Source organism: Centropristis striata, chromosome 8, assembly GCF_030273125.1.
Source record: "Centropristis striata isolate RG_2023a ecotype Rhode Island chromosome 8, C.striata_1.0, whole genome shotgun sequence".
Classification (NCBI taxonomy): Eukaryota; Metazoa; Chordata; class Actinopteri; order Perciformes; family Serranidae; genus Centropristis; species Centropristis striata.
This window is the reverse complement of record NC_081524.1, coordinates 28,375,181-28,395,548: the sequence shown is the minus strand read 5'-3', so window position 1 is coordinate 28,395,548 and position 20,368 is coordinate 28,375,181. Positions and strand designations below refer to the sequence as shown.

Below are 20,368 nucleotides of genomic sequence, written 5' to 3'. Positions count from 1 at the left end.
GCTGCAGCACCAGCAGCAGCACCAGCACCCCCTGGTGAGGCTGCAGCACCAGTATTAGCACCAAGTGAGGCTGCAGCACCAGCACAAAGTGAGGCTTCAGCAGCATCATCAGCATCCATAGAGGCAGCACAGGCTCTTATAGATATAAAGATTGCTGCAGCAACTATTCCAGAGATGCCTCCTTTATCTCCAGTTATCACTGTTGAGGCCCAACTTGAGCCTCAGACTGCTCAGCCGGTCCAGGAGGCAGTAGCTCCTGTGGTTGCGCCCACCCCAGCTGAAGCACCCCCAGCATCAGCTGAAGGTATGAATCCCTGACTAAAACCTCATTATCGCTCTCTATCTTATCTTGATATTAATTTTACATGATTGTCTTTGCACAGTCAAATAAGAAAAAACAACTCCTCCTTTTTTTAGTTACTGTTTAGTTTTTACTTTCCACAACAGAATATATAGCTAGCTAATTAAAACTAATTTTCATTTCCAATCTACACCTGCTAATTGACACACTGCAATGTGGCATGGTCACATTTTGTCTAGAAGGATCATTAAAAGATTAGAGCTAATGATAGCTGCCATTGTTTAGGAGAGTTATTTATGCCTTGAGGGAATGAATGGCTCAGTGATTTACTTGATTAAAGGCAGACTTGTTTCCTGACAAACTGTCATGATAGTTTTGACTTTAACACGTCAAACCATGTATTAACCTGCTTGATAAGACATGATCCACCACCACTGACAGATTGGAGGGCTGACAGGTTTTGGGTGGAGGTCAAAGAGTGTAGCGTTGCCACTGGCTGACATAGCAGGGAATGCAAACATGCATTAGGCACTAAGCATGTGCATACAAGCAGAAAGAGGTGAGCAAAGATGGAAAAAGTCAGTAATGTGCACATAGATAAGATTTTGTTTACATCCAGGTAAACAATTAATGTTCCTTCACCAGTCAAACAAGCTAGTTTATCTTTTTGTTACACGTATGGCAATCCCCTTTGAGGTGCTGCCACTGGTAACCAAGCGGGTATCCAACACACATATGGTTGAAAACACCAAACTCAGTGAACCATTCAACCGTTCTTGTAATCAACAATCCCTCACATAGGTTCTTGTCTGTACTCCTGTGATTGGTTGGAGCTGACAGGATGAACAGGATATTGTTGGGCCGTGAAGCCGAACAGATAACAGTGTGAGAAACAGAAAGCAGCCACACACACTGAGTGAGAAATGAAGGCCTGTCTTGAGTGTGTCGATTATAAGAGGAGCATGTTGTCAGCACAAGAGATCCAGTCACGCAACTCTCACTCATTGTACTCTATTGTGAACTGACTACAGAATAATCATGCCCTGCTGCTTCGAATTACGTAAGACAATTTAAATGCTCTATGCAGGTCTGACTGCATTCCAGTCTTTATTGAAAATAATAAAAATAATTTCAGGGCTCAGAATTTCTTTCAGTAATCTCGTGTTTGTGATTACTGATAAACTTTACCCTATTACATCAGTTTAATTGAATGAGTATGCTGTAGTGATGTCAATTTATGTGAAGCTAATAAGACAGATACAGGCACAGATGCACTTTTTACATTCTTAGCCACAATCTGTTAAATTCCCAACGTATACAGACTGTCTACAATTACTGACTTCATTTAGAAAGTAATGACTACTGAAACAAGTTAAAATCTGTGCAAATTGTAAAGTGTTAACTCATTAAATGCACAGGAGCTCTAGTGGTCAGTTGCCTTGTTAAGGAACAGAGTTTGTGGTTTTCAGTACCTCCTGCACCCCAGTCTTGACTCTCAGAGAACATGCTGTACTTTTAGGGAAGAGACGCCCCTCCAGGCACCACGTGTAGAATACTGGTCTGGTGTGAAAGACATATTACATAACATTTATGAGAGTTTTTCTCTGGAGGCTATGTGGGCTGTGTGCATGCCAGACCAATTACTATACAGTATAGTGTGTGCTCAGAAGCCAGGTAAATCAGTTGTACACCAGACCAGCAGAACCAGATGTGACTAGTGAATGTTAGCTCTTCACTTTTCTCCCTGTGGTGTTTTGTTACAGTATGTCTTTAGTTTCGTCATGGTAAAGTCATGTGTTTAACAAGCTCAAAATGTCCCAAATATGGCTTGTATCGTATCATTGATTTTTCTCATTGTGTGTGTACAGTGGTGACTCCAACTGCTGCCTCTGAGGGTACAGAGAGTGTAACAGCCAAAAAGGAAGACTGAGTCAGTAAGTGCACACTTGCAGATCACACTAAAATCGAACAACAATGATGCAGGTTCAATTCAGTATACAGTGTACTGAATATTCTCCTGTGAATGTACAGTTCCTATAAACCACTTTTTGGGGGCAAAAAAACCCAAAATGTTTAGTGGTGGTTGGTGATGGTATGGAAACCCATTTTCACCAGTAAAAGGAAAAGGTAAAAATTTTGCCTTTTTAAAAAAAAAACATCCCGTAAGTCATTACAATTAGAAACTTTGTCAAAATAATGAGTTAGAGATACTGTTTACATATTGATTTTAAGATACTATGTCATTATTTTGAAATATGTTTTTATTACCATCAGAAAGTTCCTCCAATGTCATTATGTTAAAAATACTAAGTCATTATTTTGAGAAAGTTGCTCAATTACTTTTTTTAGGCTTTTTAAAATCACAATGACAGACATGGGCTTCCATATCAGAGTAGAGTGAATTTTGGAAAAACATTAAAAAAAAGTTGAATATTGTTTATATGTTTGCTAACTCTGACAAACGTACTGTAATTAAAACACGGAATATAAATAGTGGAAGTCTGTTTTTGGATTGTCTAACTCTATTCCCTTTCTTCTTTCAGAGAGAAGAGGTACACCAAAATGAGAAAACCCCCAAAGCTACCATTGTGTGGAAACTGGAAGAAAAAAACAAGACAAAGCAATAAATGCAATTTTCAGTATTGTCATCAGCGCTGACCAAACTGTACACCAGATACATTAATGTGCATGGTGCCTTAACATGTCATTTTTCCTACGTTTGTAAATATAAACCTTTATACATTTTTTTTCTATTGAGACCTTAAGTGCCTGGAGCCACATACTCTACATGCAGGCCTATGCAAGGAAATGCTATAAAAACACATAGGACGGGTTAGATGAAACAAGAGGGTGCAATATTTTGTGAAATCTGAGAACTCTTGTTGTGACAGTGTGATGAACTAGGGGAGGATGCTTGCTTAGTAAATCCTTGACTATTTAAAATAGCTGCTTATGAGGAATAAAAGCCAAACACAACTGTGAATAAAGTTATGCAAAAACACCAAACTGGACAGATGAACAACACACTTGCTAAGTTTACACTGTTTAATTGTTATCACCTATTTAAAACACATTTCACAGATTGATCTTTAGGCTTTATGAAGTCTAAATTCTGCCATAATTCCACATTTGTTTGGTATTTACACATTGGATTACAGCCTTTCTAATGATGTTCTAATAGGAATGACCGTACTAAATGTTGAGTAACAGAGTGTACAGTGTTATACTGATAAGCACTACTGTAAATTCCTTAAATACTTTTTGATATCACTATTGATTTCAAAGAAAAAATCCTGAATAAAATAGATTTTTTTGCTTTGCTTAAAGAAAAAAATGCATGCAGATGACCAGATACAAAGATTAATAATGACTTAATGAATCATTGCCAGGTTGAGGATGCAGATGATAAAGTATTGATATGTCATCCTGTTGTTCCATGAAGCCATTCTGTGCAGCTGCACTGTAGCTGGCAGATGTTCATATTCTTCTCCTGAAAATAAAGGTGTTTCCAACTGTAAACTAAAAGGCCTCATAAGGCAACACTGATGTCATATGCACCTTGGTTTTGGTTTGAGTGCATTACATGTGTAGCACAGTAAGAGATCACCTAGAACTTGATTTTTAAATTATCGTTAGTTCTAAATTCTATGTTAAGTGTAAAGGTAATAGAAAGTGATTTGAATTGTGTGATGAATGTTGTGGGAACAAAATCTGTTTTGATGTCTGATGTCTTTTTTCATCTGTTTCTTTCTCTGTAATATATTCTTTTTCTGAACTTTGTTTATGATTCTGCTAACCTAGTGTACAGAATAAAGTTTTACTCACTAATGTTTGTTTAAAGACTATTTTAGCTTCTCATACCCTTGTATATTTCATAAAACTTGCTGAATGACAGTAGGCCACTTACATAATCCAAAGGTACATGACTGACATTTAGTCATAAAGTCTCCCAACTTTTTAAAGTGAGACATAAACAAGTGTTTCAGGAAGGTTGATTTAGGAACAATTACTGGTAAACAACTACATTAACTATCCATTACACTATGATGTTTTTTCAGTCCTGTCCCCCTCACAAAATTTGAAAGTAGTGCCTGGTGATTTAAGTTATTCATTATGTGTACTAAACATGCCTTGGCTCGCCCACGCATAATTTAAAATACATTTTTAGGAGAGCGTGATCAGCTTCTCTATTTCACTCACTTAAACTTGCCCATTACCATACTGTACCGTACACATAATGCAGTGTGTGAAGCTGGAGAAAATATATTCTTTTGTTTAAATGTACAGTCATGGAAAAAAATTTCATTGTTCATTTTAATGCCTGGTACTACTAAAGGTACATTTGTTTTGACAAATATAATGATAAAGAAAATAGCTCAAATGAGTTAAATTTAAGAGCTGATATCTAGCCATTTTCCATGGTTTTCTTGATAATGATTTGGTTATTATCAAGAAAATCATAGAAAATGGCTAGATATGAACAAGAACAAGAAATTGAAGAAAAGGCTGGTCTAATCATTTTTTCCATGACTGTATATCCTTTGCGGGCAAATTGAACAATGAAGATTTAATCAATTGCTTTAAACTAGACGGGAGGAGCTAATCATTTTAATCAGCTGATGTGTTGTTCAGCTGGAATAACACCATGTGGATTCCCAGCCTACCACGGCATGCGGTAACATATCCCAGTTATACAACCTTGGCTCCAGAGTTGATGAAGCATTGACAATGAACACATGTTTTTCAGGATGTGTACAGTAAGAATGAAGGTTTGCGTTAGTATTTCTCTGGGAACTATTTCAGTTGGTTTAAATGTCAGGTCAAATAAATGCAACAATATTTTCATACTACAATCCAAATGATGATACCCATGATTCATATTGTCTGTGTATAAATCCTTTCCAACCCTGAAGGTTTCAAGGGATATGCATTATACAAAAACTAATACAAGCACTAATTAAGGAGGAAGAACAAGACACATATCACAAAGTGACGATCTACATATTCTTCATGTCAAGGACACAAATTGACATTTAAGCAAATTAAAAACATTTATTATTCAGGCATATTTGATCATTCATCCTCTGGCACATTGAGAGAGGATACACTGCTATGAGCATGTCAGGTGACAACATAGCTGGAAGTGTAATTCAATAAGAGCTAACCAGATTAGATAGATTTCAGCTATTGTCAGTGAAATGTGAGCAGAGAGGAATTTGAAAGGCAGCGTTGTCTCCAAACATGTCTCATCAATGTTAATGAGAAGGGAAAGTGTACTGATCCTCACTGCCGTCAGTCTGCAGGGCGACCCACCAAATGTTAAGGACAACATTAAGTGTTTTTATGCTCTACAAATATATCTACAATAGAAATTAGGATTTTTGTTTTATCAGCTCTTAACTGCACTACAAAAAAGGCACATACTTTATTTTCAGTGATCATGGGTTTCCAGTTTTTATTTTTTGATAGATGTGCTTCTTAGGAAGCATTGGTTAGAGGGCCCAATACAGCAACTGCTTCAATCTCAACCAGCCCACCCTAGACAAAAAGACAGACCGACAACACATATGACAGATTTCAGTTTGTTTTAATCTACTACAGAATCAATGGAAACATGCATCAATACTTACTCTGGGGAGAGCAGCAACCTGGTAGGCAGCTCTGGCTGGGTAGTTAGTGCTGAAGACTAGAGAGCATATATATATATACATTTAAACACATATTTAAACATCTTGTTGTTAAATAAAACAGAAAATACTCCAAGGACTCCAAACATGAGGCACAATTTGTTCCTTTGGTAAAAATCAGACAGCATGGCATTTTTGTGAAAACCATGTATCTCCAGATGTGGTGATTTTAAATGTTTAGGAAAAACTTCTTAAGCTAAGTAAACTCTTAAAAAGTCCTACTGGATCAGCTGGAAAATGCAATCAAAAAGTTTATAAAAGGGACAACACAGAGGATAAGTATTTCTTATTGTTACTTTAAGTACACATACGTAATATTTCAGCAGAGTGTTTTCACATTGTGGTATCAGTACTTCAGCTTTACTAAACGATCTGAGTATGAATTTCACTGCTGTTGAGAGTCAGGTAAGAGTTAATGAAAAATCTTGAGAAAGTCACAGTTTAACTAATGATCATCCTCTGCAAACAAAGTACAATTTACCCTCATATTAATATATATTTTACAAGATTATAATGCAATTGGAATTGGAACTCAAACTTATCAACAGAAAATCCAAATCATTACTTTTGTATTATAATATTATGCAATATATATGTATATATATATATATATATATATATATATATATATATATATATATATTGCATAATATTATAATATGTATATATATATTGCTTAATATTATAATTGCAATATATATATATATATATATATATATATAGCTTAATATTATAATACAAAAGTAATGATTTGAAATATATTGAATATTTGTAGGTCCCCATGCAGGCTCTGTAATTACAGTTAAAGGTCTTTTTGGGCATCTGTGGAAGATCAGCTGTGGCATGCTGTCTAACATTTGCTTTAAGGCTAAAACCACTCGCAGCAGCAGCAGCTCAGGTTTCACTCTGCTTAGTGACTCAGCAAACGTCAGCAGTCCCTGCACCGGTTAGCTTGTTTCTATACATTTGTTTCATACCTCTGAGTGTACTTTCTTGGCATATGTCGATAACAATATAAAGAGGTAAATTCAAGGATGACAGTTATTATTAAGATGTGGCCAGACAAACATACAGCCCTCATTCTAAAAAATGTTCGGCCGCAATATAAAACACAACTTAATACAGAATGCATAAAATACAGATTGAGTTTATATATTTACAAAAATACAAAAGTATCCCAGTTTGAGCATTAGATTAGACTTTGTACAGTATTCAAATGAATGTAGGTCGCAAATTTTTTTTGCAAATCATTGCATTCTGCTTTTATTACGTTTCCCCCCTTCTTCAAAATAAGGTTTGTAGTAGTAGTAGCCTAAGATTGCTTAATTTATTGTTAAAGCATTTACAGTGAATGAATAGGCTATATAAATATAGATGAGCAGTCAAAAAAGGTAACTAATTAATCATGTAAAGAGTAAAGCCATTATGCACAAAAGTAGTGATTACTTAGGAAGCTTCAAGACAATCAAGTGAAAGTGACGTCTTTAATAACAAGTATGTGTGCCTGGTTAACGCAGGTTCCCTGGATTGTGCTGACACCCAGTGGAAAAGTCTGTATTGCAAGTTTAACACCATGGCTCAGCAGGAATGGATGATACTTACACTGCTTGTAAACATCGTTGACATTCGTAAAGTCATTCATGTCAGCTAGGAGCACTGTGGTTTTGACAACTGCGGGAAGCAATGACAAAATGTATGTTAAGACCTGAGATTAAACAAATGTTAAGTTTAAAGTGATCAAGTAAAAAATGCAATGCTTTTCAGATAGTAAAGTTTTTCTCACCATTCTCATAACCACAGCCAGCAGCTTTAAGGATTTCACCCATATTCACAAGAGCCTGGGGAAGGAGAATTTCCAAATGTAGTCATTTATTCTGATTTGGTCATTTGTGAGACAAGCTGAGAAATGAGACTGAATTTTTGTTATCATGGGTCACCTGTTTGGTTTGAGCCTGAACACCCCCTTCCACCAACTGTCCACTGGCAGGATCCATCCCCAGCTGTCCTGAGATGTACATGGTCCGATCTACCACCACTGCTTGACTGTGACAAACACACACACACACACACACACACACACACACACACACACACACAATATCGTCTATATGGGATCAAAGGCTGTCTTTCAGAAAATGTGAAAAATTTAAGTAATTTCAGACATTTTGTTAATTTCCAAATGTACTGAAAATGCATACAGTTGGGCTAATAAAGGTCTTTGTATTTGTATGTAGTGTTGTAGTTTATATTTTTCATTATTTAAGTATCCTTTCAGTTGCTTTACTCTTATCACCTCCCAGAGTTTATGTAGTTTTACAACTGCAAGTCTAGCTGCAGAAGCTGTAAAATTGACAAAAATGTATGAATGCAAAGTCACACTAAACTTATTGAAGAGAAGTGCATTGAGGAAACTTCTAACACTAAATTATGAGCAGAGTTGGCTGTTGATCTTAATAGGTAAGCCTTTCATTGGTTTTCAAAGTTTAAAGAGCGATCCAAAAAACTTGCACTTTGCTCCCAAGCACATTTCATTGAGTGATTACCCTACCTCCTCCAAGCACTACTGGAAAACAAGGTGGAATTCCCAATGCACCCTAAAACACAACTGTTTGATTATGTTGAGGAGAATATATAGTCACAACTCTCTTCTCTCCACAATGCAATATAACATAAAGATGCATGATCAGTATCAGAAAGTTGTGAGCGACAGAAATCTAAAAAAAATCAACAGACTACTGCATTAAAATTACTCTAGTAAAGTACAAAAGTATGACCATTAATTAACTTAAGTCTCACTGTTTTAGAATTATGAGGCCTATATTATTAGCTACCTAGGCCAGGTATTGGATTTTAGTTATTGCTTATCAAGGGGGAGCTAATTTTAATTACTTATGTAGTCTACTACTGGGTAGTTTGATCTATAATAACACATAATGTCAGCAAACATATGAGTTTTATTTTGTATTTATAATCTAAAGCTGTTAATACATTTAAGATATTATGGAAATACTCAAGTACAAGTATTTAAAAGTGTACTTAACTGCACTTACAGTCTACAGTTCACATGAATATGAATACAATACACACACATGAACCAATAAAATGTGCACAAGATGAAGTCTCAATTCAGCCAGTTGTCAACCCTGATTATAAAACTGTTAACATGTGGTCTATGAATGTTATTTTGACTGTTACTGCGTGCCAGCTTCACCTCGGTCCAACTTCAACGCTCTCCTCACCTGTACGGGCCGATAGCAGCAGGAGCTTTTGTTGTGCTGATAATCCTTCTGATCAATGCAGCCATTTTTATTATGAATGTAATGAAACCAGAATGAAACCAGGTAAAGTGCTGTGGCCACAGAGCTGCTAGCAAGGAGAAAGTCTGCAAGAGCATTGGATGACGTAACGAGAGCTGCCTTACTGTAAATGACGTTTTAGACGCGCAGAAACGCTTTTTATTTCCCATGTTTGTACGAGTGCAGACATATCATTGAAATATTGTGTGGTCAATTTATTACAAGTAATGAAAAAGAGAAATTGGTTTCAAGAAAAATTGCGGTTGGTTGGCAGTATAACTTTTAGTTGCGCCGATACACTACAAATCCCATGGACACCACGTATCCGGAAGCAAACATTACGTCAAACAGCGTGAGGAAAACTCACATGGTAGCAAACTGGAAAAGGAGAGGACGCCTATATTTTGAACAAAGGTTTCTGACGTACAATAAGACTGGGGAATCTGGAGGTGACCACATGCTATGTAACCATTCTGTGCTTTAATTATATATATTGTGTTTATGTTTCTGTTAAATGAACACGTCGATATAACGTGAAGTAAACTATCCAGCTAGCTAGCTAATGTTAGCAATAGCGATTTTTGGAAAGTCATGTAGATTTTTGAGGTGTCAGCTTTCCTGTCTGTCAGCTGGCGTCTAAAACCTGCCCTCCTGTTTTCTATAGAAAATGTCTTCAGCTAAAGTGAAGATGCGGGAGAAGAAGATGAGAAACCAGCCTGCCAGTGTTCAGTATCCATCTTCTCCCCATAATGTGGAGAGCAGCACACAGAACGGAGGAGACACTCCTGTCACCGGTACTACGCCATCCCTTCTTATCTGTAATGGTCTGCTGTTGTTCTTTCTCTATACGCCTCTTCCAGGGTGTGACACCATCATGCATTTGAATATCTGGTTGTCTCTGTAATTCTTACTATCTCTCACTATTATATACAGGACACACTCCCTGTCAGCTCCAATTTTGCTGACTTCAACTTCTCCAAGCCTGCTTGTAGAGGCAGGGGTTATCTAAAGGGAATAATGACGTTAATGATGCAACATTAACAGTCGAATTAACTCATTAGAGGGGTTCTAGGTGAATTTCGTGGGCATCTAAGTTGTAATAAAAATCTATTCCAGGTTCAGTACATGTCCGTCAGTTGCCTGAGAGCTTTAGAAAAAACTCCACTTAAATACACATTTGTTTAGTAATATGCTAGTATTGTGTAATCACATTAACAAGGGGAATATTCAAGGTATAAAATGTAGATTTTGACATAGGGCTCAGAACCACAGGAATATGTAAATATACAGTGCAGGACTCACTTTAGCACCCTTATCATTTCTGTTTTTCTCATGCTTTATTCACAAATGTAGGGACTAGCACCCCTGTCTGTGGCCTCAGGGCAGTGGTCTGTTTTGCCTGGTTGGTAATCCATCCTTGGACTGTTCTCATTTTCATCAGTGATGGCCCTGAAATGACTAAATATTGATCTACCTTAAGGTGGACATGGTGATGAGGGTCCATCCGACTTCCATTCACATACAGAAAGATCAAAGAACCCTCGCCATCGGAGCGGATGGGTCCGTGGACACCAAAAAGATGGTGGAGGCTACGCCAAGGATATGCCCAAGTACATCACTGGTAAAGACATTGTCCTCATTTTACAAAGTCAGACTGTAATGCATACTGTAAATAGGTGTGTTATGTTTTGAAAGATTGATGTGTAGTCAATTCATAATCGTGTGGGATTGTCCAATGAGACACTCTAATTGTTATTGGGATCTATTTTTCACCATTTGTTATCCTGCTGGGCAGGCTTTAGAAAAAGACAAGTAAAATGATCAGATTTGTATGTTTTAATCCATTGCTTTAGTGTGGTGCAGACCTGTTGTCTTTACTCTCATCCTTAAAGTAGACATTAAGTTTAGTCCAATTTAGCATACTGCAGTTGCTGTGTCACAGTCAGATTATTGTTGTTATTATTATTATCATAATAATCAGTGGCTCCCTCCTGTCCACTCCCATCCCTACACAGCTGGGGCTTTTGCCAGTGCCAGGGCAGCAGAGGTGAGGACCATGCTGAAAGCTGTCACCAAGACAACAGGCAGCTGCCATGTGTTTGGAGCCCTTCCCAAACACATGAGGAGACGAGCCATGAGCCACAACACCAAGCGGCTCCCTTGCAGATTGAGAGATGTGGCCAATAGAATGGTAAGGACCAGAATATTTCTTTTTAACATCTTAAGGTCTGACTTAACATTTTATGTCTCATGTTCCACAGCCAGACTCTCCTTCTCTGAGTACAGTGGCATTTGACTGTAGCTCAGTTGTTAGAGTGGTTGACCACTGATCGGAAAGTTAGTGGTTGGATCCCTGACCCGGATCCCATGGCAGCCTACAAGTATCCTTGGGCAAGATACTGAACCCTGAATTGTTCCCTATGCTGTGTCGCTATATTAATTTATTTTCCGATGGAGGCTGGTGGCACGGTTTAGGGTAGTGTGAGAATGGATGAATGAGCGTTGTCTGTCACAAAGAGTAGAAAAGCGCTTTATAAGTGCAGTCCATTTACCATTTCTGCTTCCTTCCTCCTCCAGCGGGAGAAGAGCCTCCAGGCCGGCTCAAAGAAGAAGAAGGAACAGGCAAAGAGCAAGAGTCGCAAGGCCCGCCGCCGGCATGGGAATCTGCTTCTGGAGTTCAACCGTCGCCAGAGGAAGAACATGTGGCTGGAAACGCATATTTGGCATGCCAAACGCTTCCACATGGTTAAAAAGTGGGGCTACTGCCTCGGGGAAAGACCTACATACAAATGCTACCGGCCTTGTTACAGGGCGATGAGCAGCCACTGCCTGCTACAGGTAACATTACAGAATCAGTGTTTGTGTTGTTTCATTTTTTGTGATAAAATTAAGATGGTAATTAACGGTATTCGTCTGCTAGTAAATGAAGTACTGCTTTTTTGTTGTGTCAACTCAGGACCTTTCTTACCACTGCTGCATAGAGCTACAGGGAGAGGAAGACAAGCTGTTGGCTTCTCTGTCACAGCTGACCAGCAAGGAGGCCGGTGAGAATACACCCTACCACAACTAAAAATACTGTGAATGTGGACTTAATATCTCCATTTATCCTTAGACTGTGAATTCTGAGTGGTAATCACTGTTAAGAAACACACTATCTGATCCAAAGTAATCAATTAGAACAATTAGATCAAAGTTTGGAAAGTTCAAAGTTCAGATTGGATTTTAATGATAAAACTTTAGTTTAAGTAATTGGAATGACAAGCAAGTGGTGTATGTTTCCAGGTCCCACATTTGCTGCAGCACTGTGTCTATCGGGGCAGAGACAGGGCAGTGTGGTGGTGTACAGAGCAGGACAGTACCCCTCGCAGCCCCTGGGCCCTGTCACTTTCCTCTGGAGACCCCGTACACCGGGCTCAACCCACAGGCAGCTGTGGGTTTGGGCTCATCCCACAATCAAACAGGTACAGGTGGTTTCAGGGGTTGATGGGTTATTGTTAACTAGTGCATGATGGCAAATGACAAGTATTCAGACAGAAAAACAGAAATTAATTTTGTGGTGAAATAATTTCGTAGATCTGATGAGTGAAAGGAAAGACAAAGTCAGCACTACTATCAACTATTAACTGCAGTAACTGTGTGCTCCTTGCAGGACCTTCTTCCTGAGTTACAAACTGTGTGCCAGTGTTGTGAGGCTGTACTTCCTCCAGCTGCCCCTGTGGCGACACCTGCTGAGGTTGTTCCTACCCTAGAACCAGAACCAAAGCCTGAGGCCAAGCAGATAACTGGAACCAAGAGAAAGCGAGCGTTGAAGGATGCCAGTGGACCTCCTGCCAAGAAAATCCTGGGAGATGGAACCAGAGCTCCCACCACCCCAGTTACTTGGAAGTCCAGTTCAAATGGAATAGTTATAAAGTTAGTGTAGTTAGGAGGGAATTTATTAAAGATGCAAACTGAGTACAATGGCTTTGACAAATTTTTTCTTGTTTTGTTTGACATTTTTGTTTTTCACTTTTTGCAGTGACCTCACAATGGAGATTGTGCGCTATCGCCTGATTGGACCACAGTCCCATTCTGTTCTAGCAGAAACTATGGAACCAGCAACAGACTGTGATGTAAGAATTATGTTGTTACCAATATGAGGAGCAGAAATCCTCTGAAATACACTGGCATGTCACTCTGAAGAACTGTGTTTTTATGAGTTTTTGATTTCTTTAAGGAAATGACTAAATCCCAGCCCTCTTCTCTCTGGTGGCCTGAGCACTGCAAAAGCGAGAGCAAGATGAATGTGCATCAACAACAGGCTGACGTCTTTAACATACTGAAAGGTCTGTTGTTATTTTACTGTGGAGGTGAATCAAAATTCTGTCGTTTTTCATCACCTAGTACTTGCTGCTTGCATCCTGGTTCATGCATTTTCATCTAAAAATGACTTTTATTCATCCAGGCATCTATTCAACTGGAGAGCTCCCCCCAGGCACAGTGCTGGGTCTGACTGTAGATGATCCCAGGCTGACTTTACCAACAAAGAAGGTTAAAGCTTTACCCTGTGTAAAGCAGCCACAAGGTAAAATCTGACCTACCAGACATACAGTGGAGGAGTATGGGGAGATAGTTTACACACAACAACCCAAGATTGTCATTGGTCATTTCACACCCTCAATTTCCTAAAGTGGACCTGCAGATGGATGTAATATAAGTCAGCTAAAGCCTAACCATTAAATACGTCATATCCATAGTTGAGGATAGAATCAGTTTGTTGTTTCTGATCACAAGGTTGTTTCAGTGAGTACACATCTGGTTCTGTGCTCCGGGGGGCCTCTGCTTGGCCATGCAGATGTTCCAGGTTCGAATCCTGGCAGGACCCTGTACTCCAAACACACCCTCAGTGATGGGCAACAGCTGATTCACATACTATGAAGAGATACTGAAAAAAAGGGGATGATTTCAACCAGGGCCTTTATGTTTTTGGCTTGCACGTTTGCAATTTGTCCCCTCATTGCAGAGTGCAGAGGAACAGGATGTCATTGCTTCGCCTCCAAACACATCTTGTATTCGACCCATTGGACCAACCACATCTGCAGTCTCGCATTTATAAATAATTAATAATTAAATAATCTTGCATTTTACATGTAAAATCAACCATAGACATTCAACATTTCTGGCTCTTCATTAGTTTTTTAACAGCAGCTTGATCAGCAGCTGCAACAGGCAGGATAATAAGGCTTTGTTTTAAAATAACTAGGATTATTCTTCTAATCTGTGACATGTAATCAGGAGATGATGAAAACCTATTATAAGATATGTCTCTTCCTCACATTTCATCACATTTTCTTAGGATTAGGAGAACAGCAGGAGGTGTCTCTAGTTTAATTTTCACAAGATTTACATTTGCAATTTTTAACAGCTGCTCACCACCTTATATACATTGGGACTTAATAACTTTGCAGCTGCATGATTTTACCCAAAGTGTGAATGGAATTAAAGAACTAAGATTACTGCGTTACCTGGTTAATGATGCTTCGTAAAACCTGCAACAGGTTGTTTTACAGTAAACCTGTAACAGGCACAGCGATTATTTATATGGTGAATAACCTTTTTTCAATGTTTTTTTTTTTCTGAAAAACCTTTTCTTTATCTGTGGGTCCATCACTGAAAAGCCAAACTTGACCATATACCTCTGTGCCATTACAACAAATTTATCATTAAATAATTATTTCTTTATTGAAGGTCTAAATCAGTCAGTCTCACTTCTTCACATGCATTTAAAGAAATTGCAAAATCCAACATTTACATTGTACATGAAACATTTAATATATTTTCTTTCTATGACAAAGCTGCATTTTAACCCTGTTTAAATTTGAAATCTCATGTTCAGTATTCACCGTGATACACAGTAAATGAGGCTATTTTTGTTTTTGCCTGTGTATTGAATTTAGTAGAGCTGTAATCACAGGGTAACTCATGATATTCGATATTCCCACACCTAGAATTTATAATATGAAAATGTAGCATAAAACTGTCATTGACATGGATGTTGGGTAATGAGATAGATGCAGAGAGCTTCATATCTCTCTCCTGACATTAGTTTTGGGGACATACAGGAGCGTTCCATGTGTGTGCTGTGTGTTTCAGAGGTGGACGAGGAGAAGAGGAGGGAGCTGATGTTGCGAGGAGTACCAGAACGATGCTGTCAGAGTTACCTATGGGATCAGTCTGTCAGGGACAACGTCACTGATAACCAGATATCAGTGCAGGTACTTTATCATTTTCTAACTAGCAAATATGTCCTAACACTTCTTCTCAATAAGCGTTATTGTACTCTTGCTTCATATTGCTTTGTTCGATCTTTTAGCATTGCTATTTCTGGAAACGGATATATTGCTCCAACCTCTGCCGTTCTCTTTGCTTTGCTTGCAGGAGTTGAACCGTATGAAGAGCGAGGTGCTGGTGCCAGGCTCCAGGCTGAGCCCCACTCCCCTGCAGGGCAGAGTCCCTCTTCTGCTGGTTCACCAGCCTGGCAAGCAGGTGGGACATGAGATGAGCTGCTGGGGTGCTGGATGGGACCTGCTGCTCCCTAAAGGATGGGGGATGGCCTTCTGGGTCCCACTGGTAGGTAGCATGGACTGTGGCTTAATAAGATTGAATTACAATTCTTTTCATTCCTGGCAGTAAGGGTGAAGTGGGTGATATGGATTCATTAAAAACAAAATGTGTTCGTTTCCTGGTATTCACTGGCTTTGCTTTGAGGCTGCATGCATACAGTGTATAATACTGTGGATGTCAATATGAAAGGTTCTGTGAAAGATGTTTTCATTATTTGTTTGCCTCCATGTATTGGGGCAGTTCCACTTTGTTTTGATGAGCGCTGTGAAATGTTAAATGTACCTTGAAATTTAAAGGCAGACCAGAAGCCCTCAGGTTTGCTTTATTTTTCAAGTTCCCTGAAATCCACTGTTTACTTATATCTACCTCGTTTCTCCCTCTGCCAGGTGTACAGAGGAGTCCGCATCGGAGGGCTGAACATGAGCCTGAAACACTCTCAGAATAAAGGAGCCCCACACTTTCCTCATGATTACCCAGACTGCCCTGCAGGCGTTCGTTTCCAGGAGGAACAGGAGGCCGAGCTCCTGGGCAGGTTTAAAAGGTCAGCTGAAAACTGAGCAGGAAAGGAACCAAAAATAGTAATGCTGTGTGTGATTATTATTATTATCTCTGTTTTCAGTGGGGACGTGTTGTGCTGCCAAAGCTCTTGTGTATCTTGCGATACAGTTTTGGCATGTAACTAGCATGTCAGTCTGGTGATAGAAAACAGAACCTCAAGAACTTGCCCAGAATATAAAAGGTCCATTTTACTTTATGGATGTGTTTCAATAATATATTTTAATCAACCACTGGCAAACCTAAAATTACCCTTTACCCTTAAGACTGAGGGAAAGTGTTTTCAGTTAAATAAACACATGGGCGCAGATGGATCTAGGGACGGGGGGATATGACCCCCCCAGATTATAGTGATCCCAATCCGTCCCCCCTACTGTTCCTACATAAGGCAACAAACATCGCCGGTATAACAGAGGATTAATGCTCCGATAGTTACTCTAATTTACATTGCAGTGCACATACAGAGGTTCAGAGCCAGAGTCTGGCCAGTGCTCATGTGGTTCGCAGTTAGTTCAACTTGCGAACTAACTCCGAACCTGTTTGCTTTTCTACAAGCTCTAGAGCCACATCATTGTGTTACTGCTAATGTCTGGATATGTCTCCTATACATATATATATATATATATATGTATATAGAGAGTCCGGTGTTTGTGTGCTACGGCTGATGGTGAATTCAATGTGTACACAAATGTCAGAATTTCCAAGCTCCGAGTCAAAATTTTAATCAGAACCCCTCCAAAGTCGGATCTCCAACTCGGAAAGTCGGGTGAATCTCACCAGCCCGACTTAAAATTCATGCTATCTGCCACTCACATAAACAGTTATGTGTTTTGTTGTACATTTGTCAGGCTGGGAAGCGATGGGAGCACTCACCGTTCAGTGTATATTGAACGCACATAAGGTACGGCTCTCACTCCCCAGGGTCCTAAAGAGGAACTGGTAGCGGTGATTAGAGTCAGACTGACTACGACAGATGAAAATGATGAAACAAAAAACAATCTCAGCATTTTTTCATAAAACAAACAATGTAAGTAGGCTATCCTGCACCTGTTGCCTGTTGACTTTCCCAGATTTGGCAGATAATCGTTTTGTAATGTTCAGTAGTAGGTAGTCTGACAACAATAAAAACCATTTGCTCTTATCTGAAGTTGGCTAAACGTAGGTGAATAGATTTTATGTCTTTTTATTTTTATGTATAATGTTATTTTAATTTTGGTCCCCCCCCCCCAGTTCAAAAATCCCATCTGTGCCCCTGAATAAACATAAAGTACGGTGATAATGAGACTATGTTGGAAGATAAAATGCTTTGCAGTGTTCTGTTACTGTACAACTGTACAATCCTCTGCTCGGAAAAGATAATATCCACTAGCCTACAGCCTAAGTAAGTGTTGAGAATGTCAGTGGATTAGAGGTTTTGGTCGAGGAAAGCACTCTAAAGCTCTGACCCCAGTTAATTTCCATTATGCAGATCTTTCCCACCGTGCAGACGAGCTGGTAATAAGGCTACGTGCTTCTCATCCACTACTATCCGCCGCGCAGCAGTCATGATTTGTTACATAAATTGGCAGGTTTGCCCCCAACAGTTTGACAAGGGTTTGACCTTCTGCCCTCTTCTGTAGGCGTCCGCCCGCCAAAAGGACCAATTACATTACACATGGCTGTCTGGCTCCATTCTGTTGCCCGTGGCAACAGCTGGCTGAGGAGTGGGAGCTCATCACGAGGAAAAGAGGAGAGGAGAAAAAAGGAGACCGCCAGTCCCAAACCACAACAGAGGCTGACACACTGATGAAGGAGGAGATGACATCACATGGAGATATCACTGTAACAAAGCCTCCGAGCCGCGTCACTGTGCTGAGGTAAATGTTAGTCTTTACTTCATTTATATTCATGTTTGTGATATGTACTGAAGATATATTTTCTTTTTTTCCACCCCTCGTCTTTTTGTGAAGATAAACTTGTCAGTATTGACACCAACTGCAATTTTACACCAAACTCCCCTCAGACTTTTAACATTCTGTACGTCTAAATCACACTTCTAACAATATAAACGCAGATGACTTTTAAAGGTCCCTTGAGCAGAAATGTGCACTGTTTTGGGGGGTTTGGGCTCCAATCATCACTTCTTTGCTATTTTTTATCAAGAGATCCCAGCGCAGCTTTTGACAGGCTTGATGCATGGTGTTTCCCAGTCTACCTCCCTTTCATCATAATGTCCCTGATGAGAATACCAAAAGTACATCCAGCCTTAAATTGCAGCAATACATCACGGAGATTAGTAGACGAGAACAGTTGCATCTATCCTCATAAAACCATCACACACGCTTTGAGTAATGACTGACTTTATGAGAACAAAATTGGATTGATTTTCACTGTCCATTGGCTGCCTTTTTGTTTTCAGCATTAGGAATTAAAAATGTGCTTCAACCAAATTTTATGTCTCTCAGGGTGCTTAATGGGGCCAATGCAACTTTTCTTTTCAATATGAATGACATAATGGATATTGTGTGTTTTTATTCTCCCTAGGAACAGAAAGTCACTGAGGTTGCTCTCTGCTTGGTGCAAACCCACGACGTCCAAAGGTCAAAGGCCGTGTCGTGTTGGGCAGGTGCCACCTCTTGACAATTCAGCTATGACATTGTTTCTCACATCACATGGGATGAGTCTGGTGTGGGTGCGTCTGTTAACACTGTCCAAAGGCAACCCAGAGCTCCATACCATGGTGTGTGTGCCAACTGCAGAGGACCTGAAGCTTCTGAGCAAAAACCCCTGCAGCAGTGGCCCCCAGGAGCCCCCGCACAGAGACCACTTTAAAAGTAGAATCAGACGCCGAAAGAAGGAGCTCAAGAAAGCTGCTGCATCGGACCTTCCCTCTACCTCTGAACCAAACCCCACCACATCTGAAGACCCCAAATCATCCCCCCAGTCCTCCTCTGACCTCATCATTGGGCTGTGGCCAGATCCTCTGCCGAGTGTTACTTCTCACTGCACCCGGGTGACTCTAGGCTGGGTCACTCAGGGCGACTTCTCCCTGTCTGTCGGCTGCGGAGAGGCTCTGGGGTTCGTCAGTGTTGCCGGTCTCCTTAACACCCTTTCCAACCAGCCGACGGAACACAGAGGAATACTGCTGCTGCGCAACCCCACATCCCTGCACTACCGCTTTGCTAAAATCAATATCGAAGTCTGACGGAAACATCTGCCTAACTTTCAAAAAGCTCTGAATTCTTGGGTAATGAAGAAAGATTCCTGTCGTCAAAGGGCCAGAAGTTATATGTAACGAGTTGCATTAAGCTTCTTCGAGTGATTCCTGTGCCTTGATAGTCTATATTGGCTGCAGACTTAATAGCATGCATGGGATGTGACTACAGGCTACCTGACGGTGCTGAAACGAGAACACTTAGTTGTGTATTTTATTGTGGAAAGAGGCATCCTTATTATTTCAATTGAGAATGGCTGGTTGTGTTTTCATATGTTTTCATACCGATGCCTTAGTAAGAGTGATGCTCCATGAATAGATCAGTTAAAAACAGATTTCTTTTATCAACTGCTAATGACGCTGGGAGCATTTTTGTTAGTGGCATTCTAATTTTTTTTTTTTTAAGTCAAATGAATGGGTTAAAATTTGAGAAAACTGTCAGTTTGTTTTAAAAATGCCACTGCATTAAAAAGAGTTTGTTTGGACATAAGCTAATAAAATACCCATACTGCACTTGACACAACTTTATTTGTGGGCAATTACTGTCACCATCCTCTGTCTGTGTTAGAGCACACTCAGTAATTTAACCTCCAACAGTGAAATATGCATTTAGGCCTGTCCCTTATAAGTAAATGCGTTGAACAACTGATACTTTAACTTGCATTCTTTTTATAGTTACACTGGCTTGAACACTGGTTTCCCACACATCCCATAATGTGTAGGTGGCAGATAA

General features: G+C 39.6%; 2 protein-coding genes and 1 long non-coding RNA gene across 4 annotated transcripts; 2 read left to right on the top strand and 1 right to left on the bottom strand.

Moving 5' to 3' along the window:
* Nucleotides 1–52: 52 nt before the first annotated feature.
* On the top strand, nt 53–3,307 carry LOC131976537 (uncharacterized). Its single transcript, XR_009394806.1, has 3 exons — nt 53–304; nt 2,170–2,235; nt 2,845–3,307. It is a non-coding gene; the product is annotated as an uncharacterized LOC131976537 (long non-coding RNA).
* Nucleotides 3,308–3,340: 33 nt separating this feature from the next.
* LOC131976536 (2-iminobutanoate/2-iminopropanoate deaminase-like) lies at nt 3,341–9,387 on the bottom strand. Its single transcript, XM_059339611.1, has 6 exons — nt 9,228–9,387; nt 7,926–8,031; nt 7,772–7,826; nt 7,591–7,659; nt 5,932–5,987; nt 3,341–5,839 (listed from the first exon to the last, which is right to left on the bottom strand). The coding sequence occupies exons 1-6, from the start codon at nt 9,380–9,382 to the stop codon at nt 5,780–5,782; spliced, it is 501 nt and encodes a 166-aa protein (XP_059195594.1). The 5' UTR covers nt 9,383–9,387; the 3' UTR covers nt 3,341–5,779.
* A 132-nt stretch (nt 9,388–9,519) lies between these two features.
* Nucleotides 9,520–20,148, top strand: pop1 (POP1 homolog, ribonuclease P/MRP subunit). Of its 2 annotated transcripts, none has more exons than XM_059339605.1 (16): nt 9,520–9,748; nt 9,949–10,078; nt 10,765–10,905; nt 11,300–11,475; nt 11,862–12,122; nt 12,241–12,328; nt 12,567–12,745; nt 12,934–13,196; nt 13,303–13,396; nt 13,501–13,609; nt 13,729–13,848; nt 15,417–15,538; nt 15,702–15,893; nt 16,274–16,428; nt 18,062–18,298; nt 18,966–20,148. In XM_059339605.1, exons 2-16 carry the CDS (start codon nt 9,952–9,954, stop codon nt 19,624–19,626), a joined length of 2,925 nt encoding a protein of 974 aa, XP_059195588.1. In that variant the 5' UTR covers nt 9,520–9,748; nt 9,949–9,951; the 3' UTR covers nt 19,627–20,148. The 2 variants fall into 2 exon arrangements, with proteins under 2 accessions (XP_059195588.1, XP_059195587.1); XM_059339604.1 differs by having other exon boundaries at nt 9,521–9,733.
* The last annotated feature ends 220 nt before the right edge of the window (nt 20,149–20,368 follow it).